An 18,240-nucleotide genomic window follows, 5' to 3' on the forward strand; every position below is an offset into this window, starting at 1 on the left:
CATGTACATACATATTCACATTCACATTATGTAACTCCTTAGAACTGAAAGTCTTTGGGTTGGGCGTCTCGAAGTGCGCTCTCCTGCCATCTGCTCGGGTACTGGCCACAGGTCAGTGTGGCGCCGCGTTGCCTTGGGCAGGGTGGGGCTGGTGGCCAGGGGCTCACTGTCCTCCGGGCTGTGCAGGCATGGGGAAGTCTCGTGTCGGCACGTGGGTGATCGCGGGTGGCCTCTATGGGGAGGGGGGGCTGCTGGTGGCATTGCCTGGCTGGGGGTGCCTGGGTTTGCCTGCTTATTGATCCGTAGCTGCCGGGGTGGCTCTGCTTAGGCGGTTGATGTGACCTCTCTTGTTGTATTGTAGTGCCATGCGGGCCTGTGCTGGTCCTGGTGCGGGCTTTTCTCCTGCACTGTCGCTCCCTGTTGTGCCTGGGGGGTGTGGGGGTGCCGATTTGCTCCGTGGGGCTGGCATGGTTTGAGGGGTGCCGCGGGGTGGGTCTCTCGCTGTGCTGCTCAGCTCATTCCTGGGGCCCGCAGTGCCGCATGCCTATCTGTGCCATCTACCCTCTCCGGTGGCCGGCTATGTGGATGGGCCGGGCTCACACCAGACAGGCCTCCTCCATGGACACTTCACTTCCCTCCCAGCTGGTCTGGTGCATCACACACCCATACCCAACCCTTTGGGGGCTAGATGGTGGGGCTAGGGGTGTTCACTTCATATGGCTGTAAAGTGATGTTGTAGTTTATGAATACATGCATGTACTGTTTATATGAATATACTTTATAAAACTGTAGAAATAATTATGAATTTCATACATCTACTCATACCTGTTATCTGTTAACAGGACAAGAACGATCAATTCATTTTTACTTTTCATTTCCTAATTGGTATATCCTTTTTGTGACTCTCATTGGTCTTTCAATCATTTGACATGGTTAATGTGTGGGAGGAAAATGGAGTCCTGATAGTAGTGGCAGTGATAACTCCCTGGGAATTGAACCCAGGACCTTCTTGTCCCTTGAGGATGTTGGCGTCTTCTGTGAGGTGCTGATACAAACAGAATAAACAAGCATGAGTTCCAGCATAGCTCGTTTATTAATGTATAATTTTGCATAGGGAATGTTTTTTTTTTTTTTTTTTTTTTGAGTAATCAAGTCTTAAGAATTTTGCTGATAGCAATGGCTAAATATGGCTGTACATGTTCAAAGCTCCGGTTCAGATAACATCTGCTCAGTACCACTAACTCCTTCTTTGCTCAAAGTGTGAATAAAAGTTTAAACAGAAACATTTGTTATTTAAAAACCTCATATCATGCAGAGAAAAACTGCAGTTTAAAATTAGCTGGAAAAAACTCTAAAAAGCAAAGAGGGTCTGTTTAAATTCTGCTGACTTACTACATGCACTCAGCAGCAGCATTTTCACCATTGTGAATGAAACAGGGTTAATGTGTGCCTCAACGTGTGCATAATTCTCTTCTGCATTCTGTCTCTGAGGCTGATATTGTTTGTGAATCAACAAATCCAATTATTGAATTTTGAGAAAAAGTATTGAACAGCAGCTCCTTCACAAACAGATGAGCTTCTTCACCATTTTCTAAACACTTTACATTAAAATACACCATCATGATGATTTGTTTTTGGTTTTAACTCAATGTAACATTTCTTCTACCTATTTGAAGAGGCAGTAGTCCTGCTACAACCCATATTGATGTCTATGTTCCTCCATCTCTGCATGTGCTCTGCAGAGTTATCAAACATTTGTTCTTGCATGTCCAACATGCTTCCATTGCATGGAATACGTGGCTTGGCCACTCTATATCAAGATCTCTTCTCGTAGTAATGAACACAAATGACTTATTCAATGTTCTTGATATTCAATATTAAACCAAAGAAATGCAGTATCTCTGGAAGAAGCTGTTGGGGTCGGTCACTCACACTGAGGTCACTCTGAAGACATGCTTTAACATGAAAACATCACCACAAGATGTTTGATGGATCCTGTACGCATATTTGCGTGACTTGATCTAGTTCCCAGCCAATAGTAGAGCTGCTGACAGCTGAGTGCTTTGACACTGAGCAGAAGGAACACGAAGGACAAGAGCTAACGTGAGGATTACACACTTTATTATTTGCTCTCTCAAAGGAAGCCTTCTGCTATGGATAATTGAGTGATAAATTTAGTGACAAAATGTGCTTGTGTTGTTTAACGTCCAAATGACTTTAAGTGAACCCCTGTTCAACAAAAAAGCAGGGGAAACCACTTGAACCTGTGTCCATCCGGTCATGTCAAGCACTCACATGCAGCAATGCTTTTTTCTTTTCTTTTACATTACCAGCCATACCATGAAAAGTTGGATCTATACTACAAGGTTTTTATATTATTCCTCAACTCAAAGCAAGGCACATAATGTGTTCTAGGAAATATCGTGCAAAAATAGTTTCCCGACTGTAGTATTCAAAGCAAAAGACTAAAGCCTCATCCTCTGCGGTAGTGCAAAGTACAGAGGGAGGAAGAGAAGAAGGAAGCCATGCATTATTCAGCACAGCAACCTGGATAACACCATGCATATACAGCTGGAAACCAACTCTATCCAAAGCTTTAAATAAAGCCTCGCTCATTACAGCGCTCCCACCCAAACTCAGGGAAATATTAACGCAATGCAGACACCTCGATTCAGACAGAGCATGAAATGTCAACTGCATACATCAAAGAAAAGAGCAAGAAAGCAAAAACTGATGAAGTTACACATAGTGCAAAACCATACAGACGGAGCTATGCAGGCTAAAGCCTCGTCTCTTTCCCACATACACACACACACACACTTTCTGTACTGATGGACATCAGGCTGGAAAATCTTGATCCACAATGGTAGGAGAGTAGGAGCGCTGATCTCATCCTCATGTACTGTTTGGAGCATTTATATTTTATCTACGTGAGCTGCAAAGCCTTGGAGGGAGTAACATAGTCTATGGTTTGTAATCATCGCAAACTAAACCTGCAACCAAACCAAATAATCAAGATGGCTTCTTTTTTCATCAGAACAAACAATGAGATGGATGCTTAAGTATCAAAAGACCTGGCTCCACATGCCCTGACAGAGTGCTCGTAGTGCTAGCTTTGAATTCAAACAGTCACATGTTTAGTGCTAGGTCCGTACTTTGGTACTGACTTTAGAAAAAAGCTTGGAGGAGATCTTTGAGTGCGTGAGGCTGAAAAAAGCCAGCCTCACTACAACACGAGGGCCATGCGAGCACGTTATGTGTCTGTTTCTCAGCACAAACTCTTCCCTCTGAGCATCCACTGCTTCGCACACTCAGTGACAGACACAAGGAAAGACAGCAGGAATTTGTGCTCAGTTCAAAACCTGTGAACCACTTTCTGCAAATGGTAAATGCAGACATTAAGCCAGTCTACAAACTGTTTGTTTGGCTTTTCATCAAAGTGCAGTGCCTGATATTTCTCTTCCTTTTCAATCACTGACACTAAAAACAAAGCTGCATAACTGTGTCGTCTCATTGTCGTGCTGTTGACGGTCGTTTTCTTCATCATGAACCTTAATTTAAACACTGCGCCCGCGCCAGTATTTGATTAAAAAAGTGACGTGTGTTCTTTGCAGATGTTAAACTGTGATGTGCAGAAGAACACGACAGTAAAGGGTTTGTGTTCCTTACTCACTCTAAAACGTATCCATTCTCATTCAGCGGTTCTGAAAACATGAGCCTTGCAAAGCATTGCCACTATTTAAAGCTGATGATTGTCAGTAAAAAAGACAGAAGCTCAGTCCAATGATCATCAAACTGTGCAGCACAGTTCTCGGCAGACATTTCAATAAAGAAGTTAGAAAATGCGAAAAAAAAAAAAAAAAAATTACATAGTGACAACTGTCAACGTTGCATATATCAAAGGCAGCACCTGCAGCAGATTTTGGATTTGAGGGAGGAGGCCGAGCACTGGATTCAGACTAGATCCATCCTGGAGGAAGCAGCTTTTGTTCCGTCCAATCATGGACGTGGCTGTTTTTCCAGCTATTTAGAGTAACTGCAATAATCTTTCAGTGGTTGGAGACTCACTAAAGGGCCTTCTTCTCTACTCACACACACATAAAATATACCATAATGTATATCCTCATGTGTACAAGCTCACACTATATAATACATCATAGGTTTGTCCTTGGGCATTCTTCTTCTTGGCAGCTCAGTCATGGATTTCAGGCTTCGTCCACACTTCTTTCAGTTTCCCAAATACCAAGACTGGAAACAAGAGAAAAACACAAAGCATTTCCAGTCAGACAAATCCCAATATCAACCACGCTGGGTCAGAGTTGAGAACCTACATTGATATATACAGAGATATACAGTATATTGGCGATTTCAACGCTGGAAAGTGTAGCAGTTAAAATAAATGAGTAAAGAACGAGGGTTGACAGTTTCTGCAAAAGAAAAGGATGAAAAAGGAACACTTTCTTGTGCAGCCTGAGACCAAAAGTATCGGATTGTTCCTTCAAAGTAGCTTTATTATCTTCATGATCCTGAGCATATTTTCCAGGATCAATATTGAGTGCAAGAGGAAAACTGTTTCCTTATCTAGACGTGGTACTTGATCAAAAGTCAGATGAAGCCTACTTACCTGAGCTTGGTAGAGTCCGCCTGGGTCTCGAGGAGTAACTCCAACAAAGGATGAGCGATTGGCCGGGGGAGTCCCAGGGGCCGAGTATGCTAAAGGTGTTCATAGTAACATCAGTCATTTCTAACATCTTTATCCAACAATAGGCTTATCCAGCATCCATTATCAGATAGAGTGTGCACATCCAACAGCTCCACATGTCGTGATGTAGTCAGTGTAACACAGAAACATTCAACAGTCAATGAGCAGCAGGTCAAGAGCAGAGAGTGCAGGGAGCGTCTACAAAGTGCAACACCCAAAACACATTTCCACAAGAAAAATCAATATTTTTACTGTCCTGTATAATCATGGGAAATGTTAAACAGGCCAAACTAATCTGACCACAACAGCTAATCTAGGAATTAAGGCTTTAGGGAACTCTTAGTGATGATATTTGTGTAAATAGTTGTCACTACTGTAAACCAGACCGTGTGTATTAACTCATTCAGTGCCAGCCATTTTCAGATTTTCTACCCCCTCAGTGCCAGCCATTTTTGAGCATTTTGACTGATTTTAAAGACCCACAGAATATTTTCTACTATATGGCTATCTGAAATCTGACACCATATTTTGAAAGACTGAAGCCTCTACTTTCATCAAAATAAAACTTTTGTTTCTGGCACATTTCGTTCTTTTGTAATCAGCCGTTGAATAGAGCACGTTTTACACAAATCTAAAGTTTCAGAGCAAAAAGCTGAGAAAAAACCCTTTTTGTACCCGTTTGGCTCGGTTAGTTGATGGTTTTATCTCACCATCGCAACATGATCAATAATCCACTCAGGTCCACACATGTTCTGTGTTAGTATGTGGAGCTGTGAGCTGCTGGATAGGTCACAATATCACTCCGTAGCGCCATAATCTCAGTCGTTCCTGCTTCTTTCTACCTTTGCTGGGTAGCATCAGTGGCTAATCTCTCATCTAAAGGTGCACTGCTGCCATCTTCAGGGCACAGTTGGTCACTACAACACCCCACAGCTTAAAGGGGACATATCATGCTAAATCCACTTTTTTAGCCCTTAAATGCATTTTGTTGTATATTTAGAGTGCTTAGAAGTACAGAAAAAATCAAATTAGTCTCTTCAGGTGCTCCGTAGATATCTTTATATTCTGTTTTGCTCATATTTTTCAATCTGTTTCGATTTTTCTATTCTCTATTACGTTTTTTGAACTACTACATCACAGTATTTGCAGCGGAACTGCCAAATTAGGACATCAACTCCAGGTCCAACACTTCGAGCAATCCACCATTTTTATTTTTCGCTTTTATTTTGTAGTCCAAGCTCAAGGATGCCGAAGATACGAGAGGATAAGTCAAAATGTTTGGTTGTTGGATGTTGTGTATACCCACACGCTTCATTACACCGTCTCCCAGCATCAGAACCTTTTCGAAGTGCCTGGTTGAGTTTTATTTTTTACGGAAATGTACCCACATCTGTGGGTAAGGTCATTTTTGTGTGCGCGCAGCACTTCAAGGATGACTGCTTCAGCAACCTCCACCAGTATAAAGAAGGATTTGCCGAAAGACTTTGTCTGATTGAAGGGTCAATTCCTTTTATCTTTGGAGACGACGAACAGAGCACTTCGGTAAGCTGTAAATAACGCTAAAAAGTGTGATAAGACGTCCCTGTCATTGTTTTGTTAGCATTAGCAGTTGCATCGTCTTCAGACTTCATATGTTAGCGCTGTGTGCTCGTTTTAGATCCTTGATGATATGGCCTACGTGATTTAATTTAAGTCTAAAGTTTTCATTAGTCATTTCATTTTGCCGTTTTTGTCTTTGAAAAGACTGTATTAAAATGCATTTTGTGACGTTAGCTCGGCGCGAGCGTTAGCTCGGCGCTTGTGTTAGCTCACTTGTTAGGGTTCTGCAGGTTCATCATCTTCATTTTCATCTCGCTCCGCTGGGTCAGACTCTGGCTGGAACATGTAAGGCTGGATGGACAAGTCTTCCGTTGTTGACATTTTGTAAATAACCTCTGAATAAAAAGTTTATGCGCCGCTACATAGCCGTATCTCTTCTATCAAACTACAAAAATGGCCGAGCAGGGTGGAGTTGAACCGAGTGTCACCTGAAGAGGGGGCGGGGTATGGAGTGTCTCATTTGCATTTAAAGAGACCGCACCAAAACGAGTTGCTCTCAGAAGCACATCAGAAAAGAGGTAGAAAAGGGGCCTGTGGAGCTATAGTAATGAAAAATTCAGACCCAAGCATTGCAGTTCCGCTTTATATAGACCACAACTGTATGATTTATATGTAAAAAGGAAGGATTCAAAACCATGATATGTCCCCTTTAAGATATTGATGAGGGATCTCTGCTAGGGTGTTTTCTAGTAATCCCCGTGAAAAAACGCAAATGACGAGTTATCTCGTCAATGGCACTGAGCGTTTGGATTTGAAATGACAAGTTATCTCGTCAATGGCACTAAGTGAGTTAAGTAACCCTCAAACTACTACAGCAGATATTAAAAACACATTCCATGATTTTTGATTAATTTGAAGTATGTAAAAACTGTAAATACGTATTATTCAGTAACTTCTGTGAGGTGCACTGTCGCACCACAATAATCACTGAGCGAGCTAATCAGGTTATTTTAATCTTACTCTCATTGATTTGGTTTTACCACATTTGTAGAATATTTATGAATTTTAATGTGTAAATAATAGTGATTACAATAAATCGTCAACCAGACACCCCTTAATGGGCTTGAGGCAAAAACAGGAAACGCCGCTGGCTAAAGCATAGATATATATAAACACTAGATGACGCAAGTGGGATTCACCAGCGTAGCTCAACGGCGGCCATCTTACCTCAGGCAACTGACATTCTGACGCGTTCTACGGTAGCGGTTAGAAGTTGATTGATCAGCTTAAACAAAAATACCCCTAACTTATTACTAACCTTATTATACAAAGGTACTGTATGACATAGGATGCTTGTACACGTTGAAATTGCCACTTGCCATTTGAAAATTGGTGGAAAATTGACCAAGTTAGGGTTATTTAAATAGTTGACATCGATGTAATGAGCGGGGCCAGCTGTCTGAGGTAAGATGGCTGCCACGTTGCTACATTGCTCCCCATTGTCTAAAAGCATGGGTAAGTCATCTAGTGTTTATATATATCTATGGTGGTTTGCCTCCAGGCTAAGCCCCGCCCAACAAAATACATCACAATGTTTACAAACAAAGGGTCTATACCGTGATATAGCACACTGCAACCACTTACTTAATTTTACTACAAATGTTGTTTTTTAGTAGGAATTTTCCTTCCTTTAGGTTTTTTTTTCTTTCTTTTGATCGATTTTTATTTGTTGATCAATGTCAGTAGCTCCGGTGTATTCAACTATCAACAATTTCATAGTTTCAGAAGGAAGCCCAGTGAAAATCATCGCAACCACACCTGAGCCAGTGTCAGCCACACACATGTATTCTATATATTATTGTGGGAGCAGGAATCCTAAAGTGCACATTAAATCATCCATCCACTCACTCGGTGATGTGGGGGAGTTGGCACGTCCATCAGAGGATGTGGTGGTTGGCTTTGATTCTGAGGGAAGGGTCTGCCTTGGAAGTGACGAGGTGGGAGCTGTGAGGGACGCTCCTGTTCCTGGAGGTCCCAAGATTGGGGAGGTGATGTAGTGACTGGGCACTTTAATCTGGTCTCTGCCATTCAGCTGAAATTAGAGGGAAAAAACAGCATTAAGGGGACATAATATGCAATTTTTCACCCATCTTTATTAGTTCTAAGAACCCCAAAAATAGTATTTGATGCTTATTTTCCCAAATTCGCCTGTTTTACAGAGTTTTAACCCTCTGAAAAGTCACTTTCTGAACAGTTCTGAAATCGGGCCGTTTTGGGGCCTACTTGCATGCATATTCATGAGTGGGCGTGTCTATAGACGCTCACTCCATGTCTCTTTAACTGCATTCATGCCCATCGATGCTACAAAGTTGTTACAAAGTGTGCAATTTTCTTACAGTGTGCAATTTTCTTACAAAGCGTGCAATAGGCAAACAGGGTGTTATTCCCGACTGGCTTTATTCAATCTTTGAATTTGGGCATCTTGAGTCAGGAGTCAGAGAACTTGCACTTTTCCCATTTTAGTTTTCTTCTCGTCTGTTTTCGCGCCGGAACATTCGCTGTCACACCAGTACGTGCGCGGCCCCGAGGCGATCTAGCTTCGAGTACGCAACCAAGCGAAAGCTTGCACACCAATAAAATTTAATACCTCAAAGACTTTTCTAATACTTTTTAAGGGCCTTAATTTTCCCACAATTTAATTATCAACTTTTAATACCTTTTAAGACCCCGCGGACACCCCATTTATGTCAATGTGTGTGCCTGAGGTGGTGGGAGGCTGATCACTGGACAGCAGAGCTGTTTGTCCCTGGGTGATAGTATATGTAGGGCTGTGTGTAAGCTTTGCGTCATGATCGTGTGTGCCTGTGATTGTAGTGAGTCTGACATCTCAGCTGTGTGAACTCGCTGCGCAGCAATGTGCGCTGCCTGATTGGGAGTGTCTTACTGCTCCAGGAGTGATGCCCATAATCAAAGCACTTTTTTGAATTCCCAGCTTGTGGCAGGTCAGCAGGAAGCACGGGTTTAGTTACTCTTTAGCTCTTGTCCGTTTGTGCTTCCCAGGTATTCCTGCTTGTGTCTCCACCTCCCAGTGATGTCAGTGTGTTTGGCTTGAGTGATTAGCTGCCTCATGTTTTGCACTCTGGTGTGGCCTGTTCCCAATCAAGCCTCACTATTTAGCTGAGTGTTTGGACACAGAATGCCTGCGTCCCAATAAAATGCCTCTCGGTTGTGCACTCCCGCTGAAGGGTGTCCCAATCGTGCGGAGTGTCATTTTGCTCCACCCACTAAGCGCCCTTCATGCACACTGTGGGCATGCAAGCAGACTTTGATGAAGGAAATTACCCATATGTCCTTTTGTTGTGGGACATTCAATTTAAAAAACAAAAAAAAAAAAAACGATGGTGGACAAACTTTCACAATAAACCCTGTTGGCAGAAAAAATGGCAAAAAAAAAATATTTTCAAGTGTAAGCATCAATTATTTCATTTATGTAATATGCGTAGCCGTCACAATTGATGACGTCCTGACTCAGGTGGATAAAGTAATCGCAAACTGCCCCAATTCTGTCCTTTCAGCACACTTGTTGCCTTACACACATTACATCCAAAGTGCACTTTATGGAAGTCTGAAGGGCGTAGTGTGGGTATTGGGACACAGCCAATGTTTGCTGTTTCATTGTCAATGTCACCCTGTTCATGTGCTGTGGCGGTTTTGTCCCTTGCTCGCTGTTTTCCTCATGTCTCCTTCAGTCTTTTGGATTAGGGTTTTTGTTGAACAAAACTCATCTCTGAACGCTATGCCTGCCTGCTGCCTCCATATCTTCCTGCGATTGGGTCATCTACCACCACATCCACTAGGTGTGACAATTCTCTATTCACATATTTTAAAAAGTATTGTTTCTATATGTGAATAATTAGTCTGTATGTAGCTGAAGTACAAACACAAAGCACGCAAACATGCATTTTAAAGCTGTAGAACATTACAGTGACTGTTAGCTCGCAGGATTAAGATGGACTTACTGAACTCGGGCTTTGATTGGCAGGATCACAGGCCAATGACACAAGGTCTTTGAGGGGATCCTGAGACAGGTGGGGTGGGTACCGGATGGCTCCATGAGGAAAATAGGAAGAAGGTGGAAAGTGAAGAGATGACGAGGGGAGGGGACTTCGCGTGAGACCTAAGGAAGATAAAAGTTAATTCATTATAGTCTAACAAAGATGGATCTCTGTGAAAAAACTGTTTTAAATTTACAGGGGAATTTATTCCAGGGAAATAATGACATGTAGATTCAAATTTCCTTAAGCAGCTTTTGGCAACTGATGAAATTTTGTACGGCCCCCAAATTAAACACACAAAATGACAAAAAAATACATATGACAAGAGCAAAACTACATAAAATGACATAAAATAACATCAAATATTACAGAAAAATACACAAAAAGACAACAAAGAATCAATAAAACTAGCCCAAAACCACAAAAATCAGTCTAATGTGTCCTATGTTAATGCTCAGATTGGTCTTTATTCTGAATGCCAGCATGAATATTGATCAGATCAGAAAATGAACATTTTTGGGCCCCTGCTGTGATATAAGTTGATCATCTCTGCCGTAAAGGTTATTAGCACAGAGGGTTTTGTGAGAAACACTGACCACTGTGGACTGCTATAACAGGCCGGTGCTGATCCGTGAAGGAGGTCATTCTTGGAGAGTCTGCCTGAGGAGATGAAGGGTCCAGCTCTGTCTTTTTTACTGGAGACAAACCTAAGTCACAAATACAAAAGCTAAGTGAGGTTTCTTTGAAACTATTCAAATGATTACTATAGCAGTTCATGTGTACTAACTGGATAAACTTGAAACTGAAAGAAGTGACAATGGTCGAGTTTAAAAAAAGCAGAGACAAAATGCTTTGAGCATCCACGTACACATTACATCAATGTGGAAAAGGCCAGAATTCGACAAGTTTTTCAGTCTAGGGGAAAATGGAATGTGTGTCAGAGTGTGTGTTCCTTTTGTGTCACCTCCTTCCATGTCATCTGTCCAGTTCCTGGTGCTGCTGGCAGGAGATGAAGGGGAGTGATAATACTCCCCTGCTGGACTGTCAGCTTGTTCTTCCACAGAACCAGACTTTAGCCTCTTACTCCTAAAGAAACACAAAGGTTCAACGTTTATTGAAACGTTTACTCCTGGTTCCGCTGGAGATTTCTTCCCATAAAAAGAGGGAGTTTTTTTCTTTCCACTGTCGCTAAATGCTTGTTCATGTTTTTGGCCTACAGTAGATATTTTGCTCCTTTCTCTCTTTTTGTTTGTCTTGATTCCACCATAAATAATGACAATTCCCACTATTCTCTTTTTTGGGTCCAAATATGTACAAGTCTATCCATATCTACAGTATTTATTCCTGCACTCGGGGTCGTGAGGGTCTGCTGGAGTCTTTCTCCAGCTCACATTGAACTCACAGTTAACAAAATGTAATATGAACAAAATTAAATTTCTTGATTAAACAAGTGCAACAAAGTGCCTTGTTAATGAACAAAACAGAAAAACAGAAAACAGAACAATTTGTGGAATCTGATAATGTAGTGACCCAATTGTTTGTGAGTTTCATTTACAACAGCATTTATATTCTTTTTTAAATCTGTTCTTTAATAGTGATGAACATTTGAGTGTGTGTGTGCAGGAAATCTGCATGAAACATTATGGTTATGGCTGACAGTGGCTATATTAACTCATACCTGCTACAATACACTAAAGTCCCAGTGTCAAAAAACGTGCGGAAAAAATGTATTCGCGTTTTGCCAGTAATCACTAATTGAACATTTTGGCCAGTATTTGGCTTTTGGACTGCCGAAATCTGTGGGCCATGTTGATGAGGTCGGAGGAGGGATTCCCTCTCCCTATTCATGACTGTATACTGTCTCTACTCAAGAACTACGTCAAATTTTCCTTAAAAATGTTTGTTAAAATTGACATAATAATAATAAAAAAAAATAATTACTTTTAACGGAGTGTTTTTAATTAGCATCCACAAGAAAATTGGTGTGAGAGTGTACTCTTCAGCTCTAGGCTTGGTTGTTTTTTTGTGTAATCTGTTACTAAAACAGTGTGATCCCAGAAGACCTCATTTCTCGACCTTGAATGAAAATAGGTGCAAATTTAGGTGCACATTTGTTTGCACGACAGGACCAACCTGTGATTTATGAAACATATGTTTCTGACTCATCCCAGCGGTGTTGATGAATGCAGTGGCTAAATTTGATTGGCATTAACATGTTACGTCCTCAAATATTTCTGGTTCAGAGGCCCACTAAGGTCAAAGAAAAACTGGCAAGAAAAGCAACATTTCCAAAATGAAAATCCTCACATCTGAGGTGCACCAAAACAAAGATGTGCCGTTTGACAGTGCAAAATCTGGACTTAAATGAGCTCATTTAAACACTGAATGATCAGCTAAAGAGCTGATGCCATCTTCCCCCCGTCTTTAGTTTAACACTTCTGTATCAGGGCATGCTGTTGTGTCTTTGTGTTACCCGCTGGATGAGGAGCTGGCCAATGAGCGTCTGAGGCTGAGAGGCTGGTGGAGATCATAGACCATATGACTGTGCAGCTCCCCCATAGAAAAGCCAGGTCCTACTCCTGTAATCACTGGAACTGTCAAGCCACAACAAAATAAAATTTGTCAGATCAATGATCAACACTTCTATTCCACAAATTCCCAAATTTAATAAACTATTAAAACAGTTCCAGATTTAATCCAGTTAATAGTAAAAAAAAATCAGAGGTAAAATTTCTAATCCGAGTTCATCTTTCCTATTAATGGATCAACAAATCTCACGCTTTCCAATGACTGGAAGAGCCAAATACTGATGTTACAATAAGCGATAGGCAGCCCGGGGGCCCACATGTAGCCCTCAGTCATATAGGGTGTGGCCCTTTAAAAAAGGATAGAAAAACACACAAAACAACAGCAAAAATACACTAAAGAAGAACAGAAATTGTATAAAACAACAACTACAATACATGAAAATGCCTCCAAAAATGCACAAAGTTACTCACAAAACATGACAGGAAAAATAAATAAAACAACAAAATTACACGCAACAACAAAAATACACAAAAACACACATTATGACAACAAAATACACAAAATGACAACACAAATAATAAAAAAAAAAACTCCTAAATAACAATACAACAAAAATATAAAACATTACTAAAAATTAAATGATGCTGACATGAATGCTGATCATGTGACCCTCAGAAAAGATACATTCACATTTGTATGGTCAAGCTGTTGCTCATCTTTCTTATAAATGATTGAATGATAACCTTTCTGACACATCCTGCACTAAAACTCCAAATCTGACTTAAATAAAAAAATTGTGGATGAGGTTTAACTCCTCCTTCTCATCCAGAACTCAAAGGAAGTGAATTGATTTGGTCCAAAACCCCTCAGAGACACGATTAGAACAAATAGTGCCTGGATGGCATTACTCTATCGCCCAGTACCACAGTGAAAAACTTTTGTTACATCTAGAGTAGATTACTGTACGTTTTTGCTGTCAGGATGTACCAGTAAGTCATTAAAAAGTGTAAAATCCTCCTGTTAGCATACAAAGCTCTTAATGATCAGCTCCAGTAGATTTTAAAGACATGTTAGTGTCCAACTAATGGTTATTTCTCTAAAAGTCTAATGGGAGGCAGAACATTTATCAGGCTTCTCGCTCTTTCCAGGTTGGGTCTCCCTTCCATCGATCAAACTAATATCATCCTCTACCGCAGAATTCTGGTCAAAGCAGGGCATTGCCTTTTGTAAATTTCCTTTCTTTTAAAATGAAGATTTCTTCATACCTGTGACTTTAATTTTAATACTATCCAATATCATTTGAAAAATTGGGAACTTCAAACAAGGTAAAATTAAATAAATAAATAAAATAAATATTAACATTATTCTTTTGACACCAGCAAACAATTTATTAGAAAATTAAATTAGAAAAAAAAAACATTTGGATGATTGTCCTATGTTAGCTCAACATTTCTTTATGAGTGCAGAGGATGGGTTTTCTTACCGCTGGCCATGAGTAATCTCAGCATACCGCTTGTGTTAGAGCGCCACACAGTGGACAGAGTGAGAACTGCGGCATACCTGTGTAGTTTATCACTAGGTAAACTGATTGTAAAAAGGAAAAGATGTTGATTTGGACGGTCCTAATTAGAATCCTACAATAACATCTAACAAAATCAATTTCTGGCCCATACATCATAACCTACTGTATGGTTAATAATAGGGATGTCCCAATACAACTTTTTCGCTAACGATATGATACCGATATTTCGGCCTTGCGTATTGGCCGATATCGATATTGATCTGATACGATATCAGCATAAATCATACATACTTTTATTACTTATTTTGTAGTGTGGAATGTTGGAAAAGGCTTCATGAAGTGATGTTACTCAAACAGAAAACAATAGTCAGCAACAGTAGGTTAATTTGTTGGAATGTGAACCACAGTCATCTATGGATAGAAGTGCTGGAGCGCAAAATTTTATCGGCGAGCTTATAGCGGTGATTTTCGATGCAGTCCGATAAAATCTGATATTCGTTTTCTGGCTGATATCAGACCGGTATCCGATATCAATATCAGATCGGGACACCTCTAGTTATTAATGGGGATAGAAATCTCTTCCAAACCTTTAAAGTGTGAATGATGGTCAGGATCACTAATCCAGATAACTGGCAATATCTGGAAAAGAGGAGATTTGGAGCTTGGTGGAGGTTTGACTCTGAGTGTGATTGCTTCATTACATTTTATAGCAATAATCAAATTAATGAATAGGTTAAATATTTCCCTTACTCCACCCTAATATATGGTGTGTCACCACCAAATTTTTTTTTTCAAAACCATTTAATTTACTCCCTTGAACCACGTGTTGTAGGGACTAAGAGAAAGTGGGTGTTTTCATATTGTAGCAGTTGCAAAATCTGTCATTACCTAAAGTTCCTACTGATGATAACATGATACAGATAGGAATAAAATGGACCTCATCTCATCCTGAAGCGCAAATATCTCTCTGGAAATCAAAATTAAACGTGTGTGTGTGTAGTTGACTTGGTTTGACTAACTAATACAACCACACTTTGATCACTAAAGTAGGAACATGCATGTGGTACTTACTTCTGGAGACCTGGACCAGCTCTGTAACACTGAAAACACCAGACGTCACAAAGCTTTCTTGAAACTCTGGACCATCTGCAGAAAAATAATTGTATATGATGGACTGTGTGCTGATGACTGGCGCAGAGCATGTTTCATAGTGAAAAAGAGTGCATCGTGCTATAAATGTACAGCATGTAGAGCCACTAATTTTATACATTCAGATCTCCTCAGAGGATCCCATGGTGTTCCCAGGCCAGCCGAGAGTTACAGTCTCTCCTGCGTGTCCTGGGTCTACCACAGGGTCCCCTACCAGTGGGACGTGCACTGAACACATCACCATCATCAGGTGCCCGAGTCAACTCATCTGGCTCTTCTCAATGGGGAGGAACAGCGGCTGTACTCCAAACTCCTTCTGGTTGACTGAGCTTCTCACCCTATCTCTAAGGGAGAGCCCAGCCACCCTACGGTGGGAACTCATTTCAGCCATTTGTAGATGTGATCTTGTTCTTTCTGTCATGACCTCATGACCATAGGTGATGGTAGGAACAAAGATCGACCGCAAAATCAAGAGTTTGCCTTTTGGCTCATCTCCCTCTCCACCCCTACACATTTATCCACCCCTTTAATGGAGAAAAAATTGTGAAAACTGTGATCTCATCGCAAAACCTGGGTGATGGTATATTCTGTCACATAGATATTTCTGTTTCAGGGAGTTTGTTCTGTAATTTCCGAGGCCCTATGTAGGCAACGAGTGAAACAAGTTTGTACCGTGTGAGCGGATCTAAAATACTAACAGAATTCCCTGTTGCACTGCTGTAACCACGTACAAACAAAAGTTAGTGCCATGCTAACGTATGTGGTATATGAACATGATGACGCACGTGTGGGAGGGAATGAGGCTGAGCATAACATGTGAATGCACCCTAAGGGTGTCTGTTTATATCCCGTATTTACTGTAAAGGAAAAGTAATATAATCCTCTTCAATGAAGGTTTCTGCACATTACCAATGGTGGCAGTCCGACTGTCCTCCTGATCAGAACCCACTCCTGTGTGGGGGCTGCTGCTCTGCTCTGCCACTGGGGAAGGAAGAGATAAAAAAAAGAATAGGATTTCACCAAAAACCAAAACAGTTTATGAAGAACTTTATGTAAAGACCTGAATGACCTTGTACCTTTTTTTCCCAGTAGAACCCCTAGTTCCAAAATGCAATGCAATGACTCGTTAAAATAAGTTGTTCTAGATCCTAATAGAAAAGCTTGAATTGACCCTTGTTTGTCAGACTACAGGTTTTGTTTGATATCTTATCAGATGTCCTTATAAACACATTATTTCAGAATCTTCAAATGCCAGTTTGTGTCAGATCAGCAAGACTACAAACTGATATGTTTACCTCTTTCTTGTACATAGTAGGCGAGGTAGAGGTCCAGCTCTTTGACGCACACAGAGATGTGTTGAGGCTGGACACAGAGGATGGGATTAGAGCACAGACTTCCTTTCACTAGCCGCTCTCCATCTGTGCTTTCCAGCGGGATTCCTTTGAAAAGGATAACCATGACCAAGTCCAACCTCCACACCTTTGAAAATACAAAACCATTTTTACTGTCAGGACAAAGACAAACCTCTACTCACCCACTCACTAACTGTGACCATGTGTGTGGGCACAGCTTTATGAACTAATAATTAGCTCAACATCTTTCTTGGAACTAATAGTTAAAGCATTTCAGTTTGATTAACAATAATATATCTGTATAGAGTCAGTTGCAGCATGGTAATAAATGCATTATATTGTCATGGACTGCATTGCTTTTCAGACCATTCCTAACTTTTTTACTTCATTTTAAATGGATCTGATTTATACAGCATTTAATATTTACTGTATTCCCTCAGTGCTTTATTACAGTAGCAGCACATTAATTTAGGGTGTACTCATACTGCCAGCTCGGGCCTCACAGCAGGAATCCCCCCTCCCTGTCCCTTTTCTGGCACGGTAGAACGGACGTGATCACCAGCTCAACTCCCACTTCCCACAGACAAACACGTCATCACGTTCATGTACGACACACATATGGCATTACGTCATCATTAAGCGACTTTGGGTTTGTTGTTGACAGTACATGCTCATTGCTTTTAATTTAATATCTTCTGTTGTGTAGTGTAACTATACGTCCGGATTTACCTGGACATGTCCTCTTTTCACGGCTGTCTAATGCGAACGGACTGGTTTCCCAGGGCCCCTGAACGCAACACGTTCACTTTACACACTCAAATTGGACGGGGCTGCCACATGCATGGCTATAATCTACAATTGGAGGTAATTTAGAGATGACGTGTAACGCATGAACATGAACCTCCAGCCTCTAAATGTGAAGACAACCCCTTTACCCCTTGAACTACAACAGCACATCATCAAACATTGAGGAGGAAAACAACTTCAAATTTGTGTCTGAGCTACAATAGGAAGACTGTGTCCTGTGCTACACAACTCAGGTTCACTCACATATGCCTTCCTCAGGAAAGTCAAAGGGGTATCAACTAACTAACATAAAGGAGTGGTGTCACATGTTGATATTGTACAGCTGGATATTGATAAATGTGCCTGTATGGCTTGTGCTATAGTGACTGACCCAAAATATAGATCTATATTAAAGCCTAACCGATTAATCGTCAGGCCAATAATCAGGCCGATTTTAGCAAGTCACGTATTAATCAACATCCTTTACTCCTAGGGGTGTAATGAAATAGTCAACTCATATGAAATATGATACAGGGCTCACGATAAGAAATAAAAAATGAAAAAAATTCCCAATAAAGAGTAACAAATCTTCGTTGATGAAAAACC

At 40.9% G+C, this 18,240-nt stretch overlaps 1 protein-coding gene across 2 annotated transcripts in view; it reads right to left on the reverse strand.

Annotated features, from left to right (window-relative positions):
- Window positions 1-1,093: 1,093 nt before the first annotated feature.
- Window positions 1,094-18,240, reverse strand: part of nfic (nuclear factor I/C) — a 53,267-nt gene continuing 36,120 nt past the window's right edge. The window contains exons 4-13 of one of the 2 annotated variants that reach the window (XM_028444065.1): window positions 16,792-16,975; window positions 16,406-16,477; window positions 15,419-15,493; window positions 12,770-12,890; window positions 11,261-11,382; window positions 10,893-11,003; window positions 10,261-10,418; window positions 8,150-8,333; window positions 4,625-4,713; window positions 1,094-4,248 (exon numbers count right to left, since the gene is read on the reverse strand). In XM_028444065.1, the coding sequence (XP_028299866.1) occupies window positions 4,228-4,248; window positions 4,625-4,713; window positions 8,150-8,333; window positions 10,261-10,418; window positions 10,893-11,003; window positions 11,261-11,382; window positions 12,770-12,890; window positions 15,419-15,493; window positions 16,406-16,477; window positions 16,792-16,975 (1,137 nt within the window). In that variant the 3' untranslated portion in view covers window positions 1,094-4,227. The remainder of the gene's footprint in view (window positions 4,249-4,624; window positions 4,714-8,149; window positions 8,334-10,260; window positions 10,419-10,892; window positions 11,004-11,260; window positions 11,383-12,769; window positions 12,891-15,418; window positions 15,494-16,405; window positions 16,478-16,791; window positions 16,976-18,240) is intronic. The other variant, XM_028444066.1, reaches the window with a different exon arrangement.

This window comes from Gouania willdenowi, chromosome 4 (assembly GCF_900634775.1).
Source record: "Gouania willdenowi chromosome 4, fGouWil2.1, whole genome shotgun sequence".
Taxonomy (NCBI): domain Eukaryota; kingdom Metazoa; phylum Chordata; class Actinopteri; order Blenniiformes; family Gobiesocidae; genus Gouania; species Gouania willdenowi.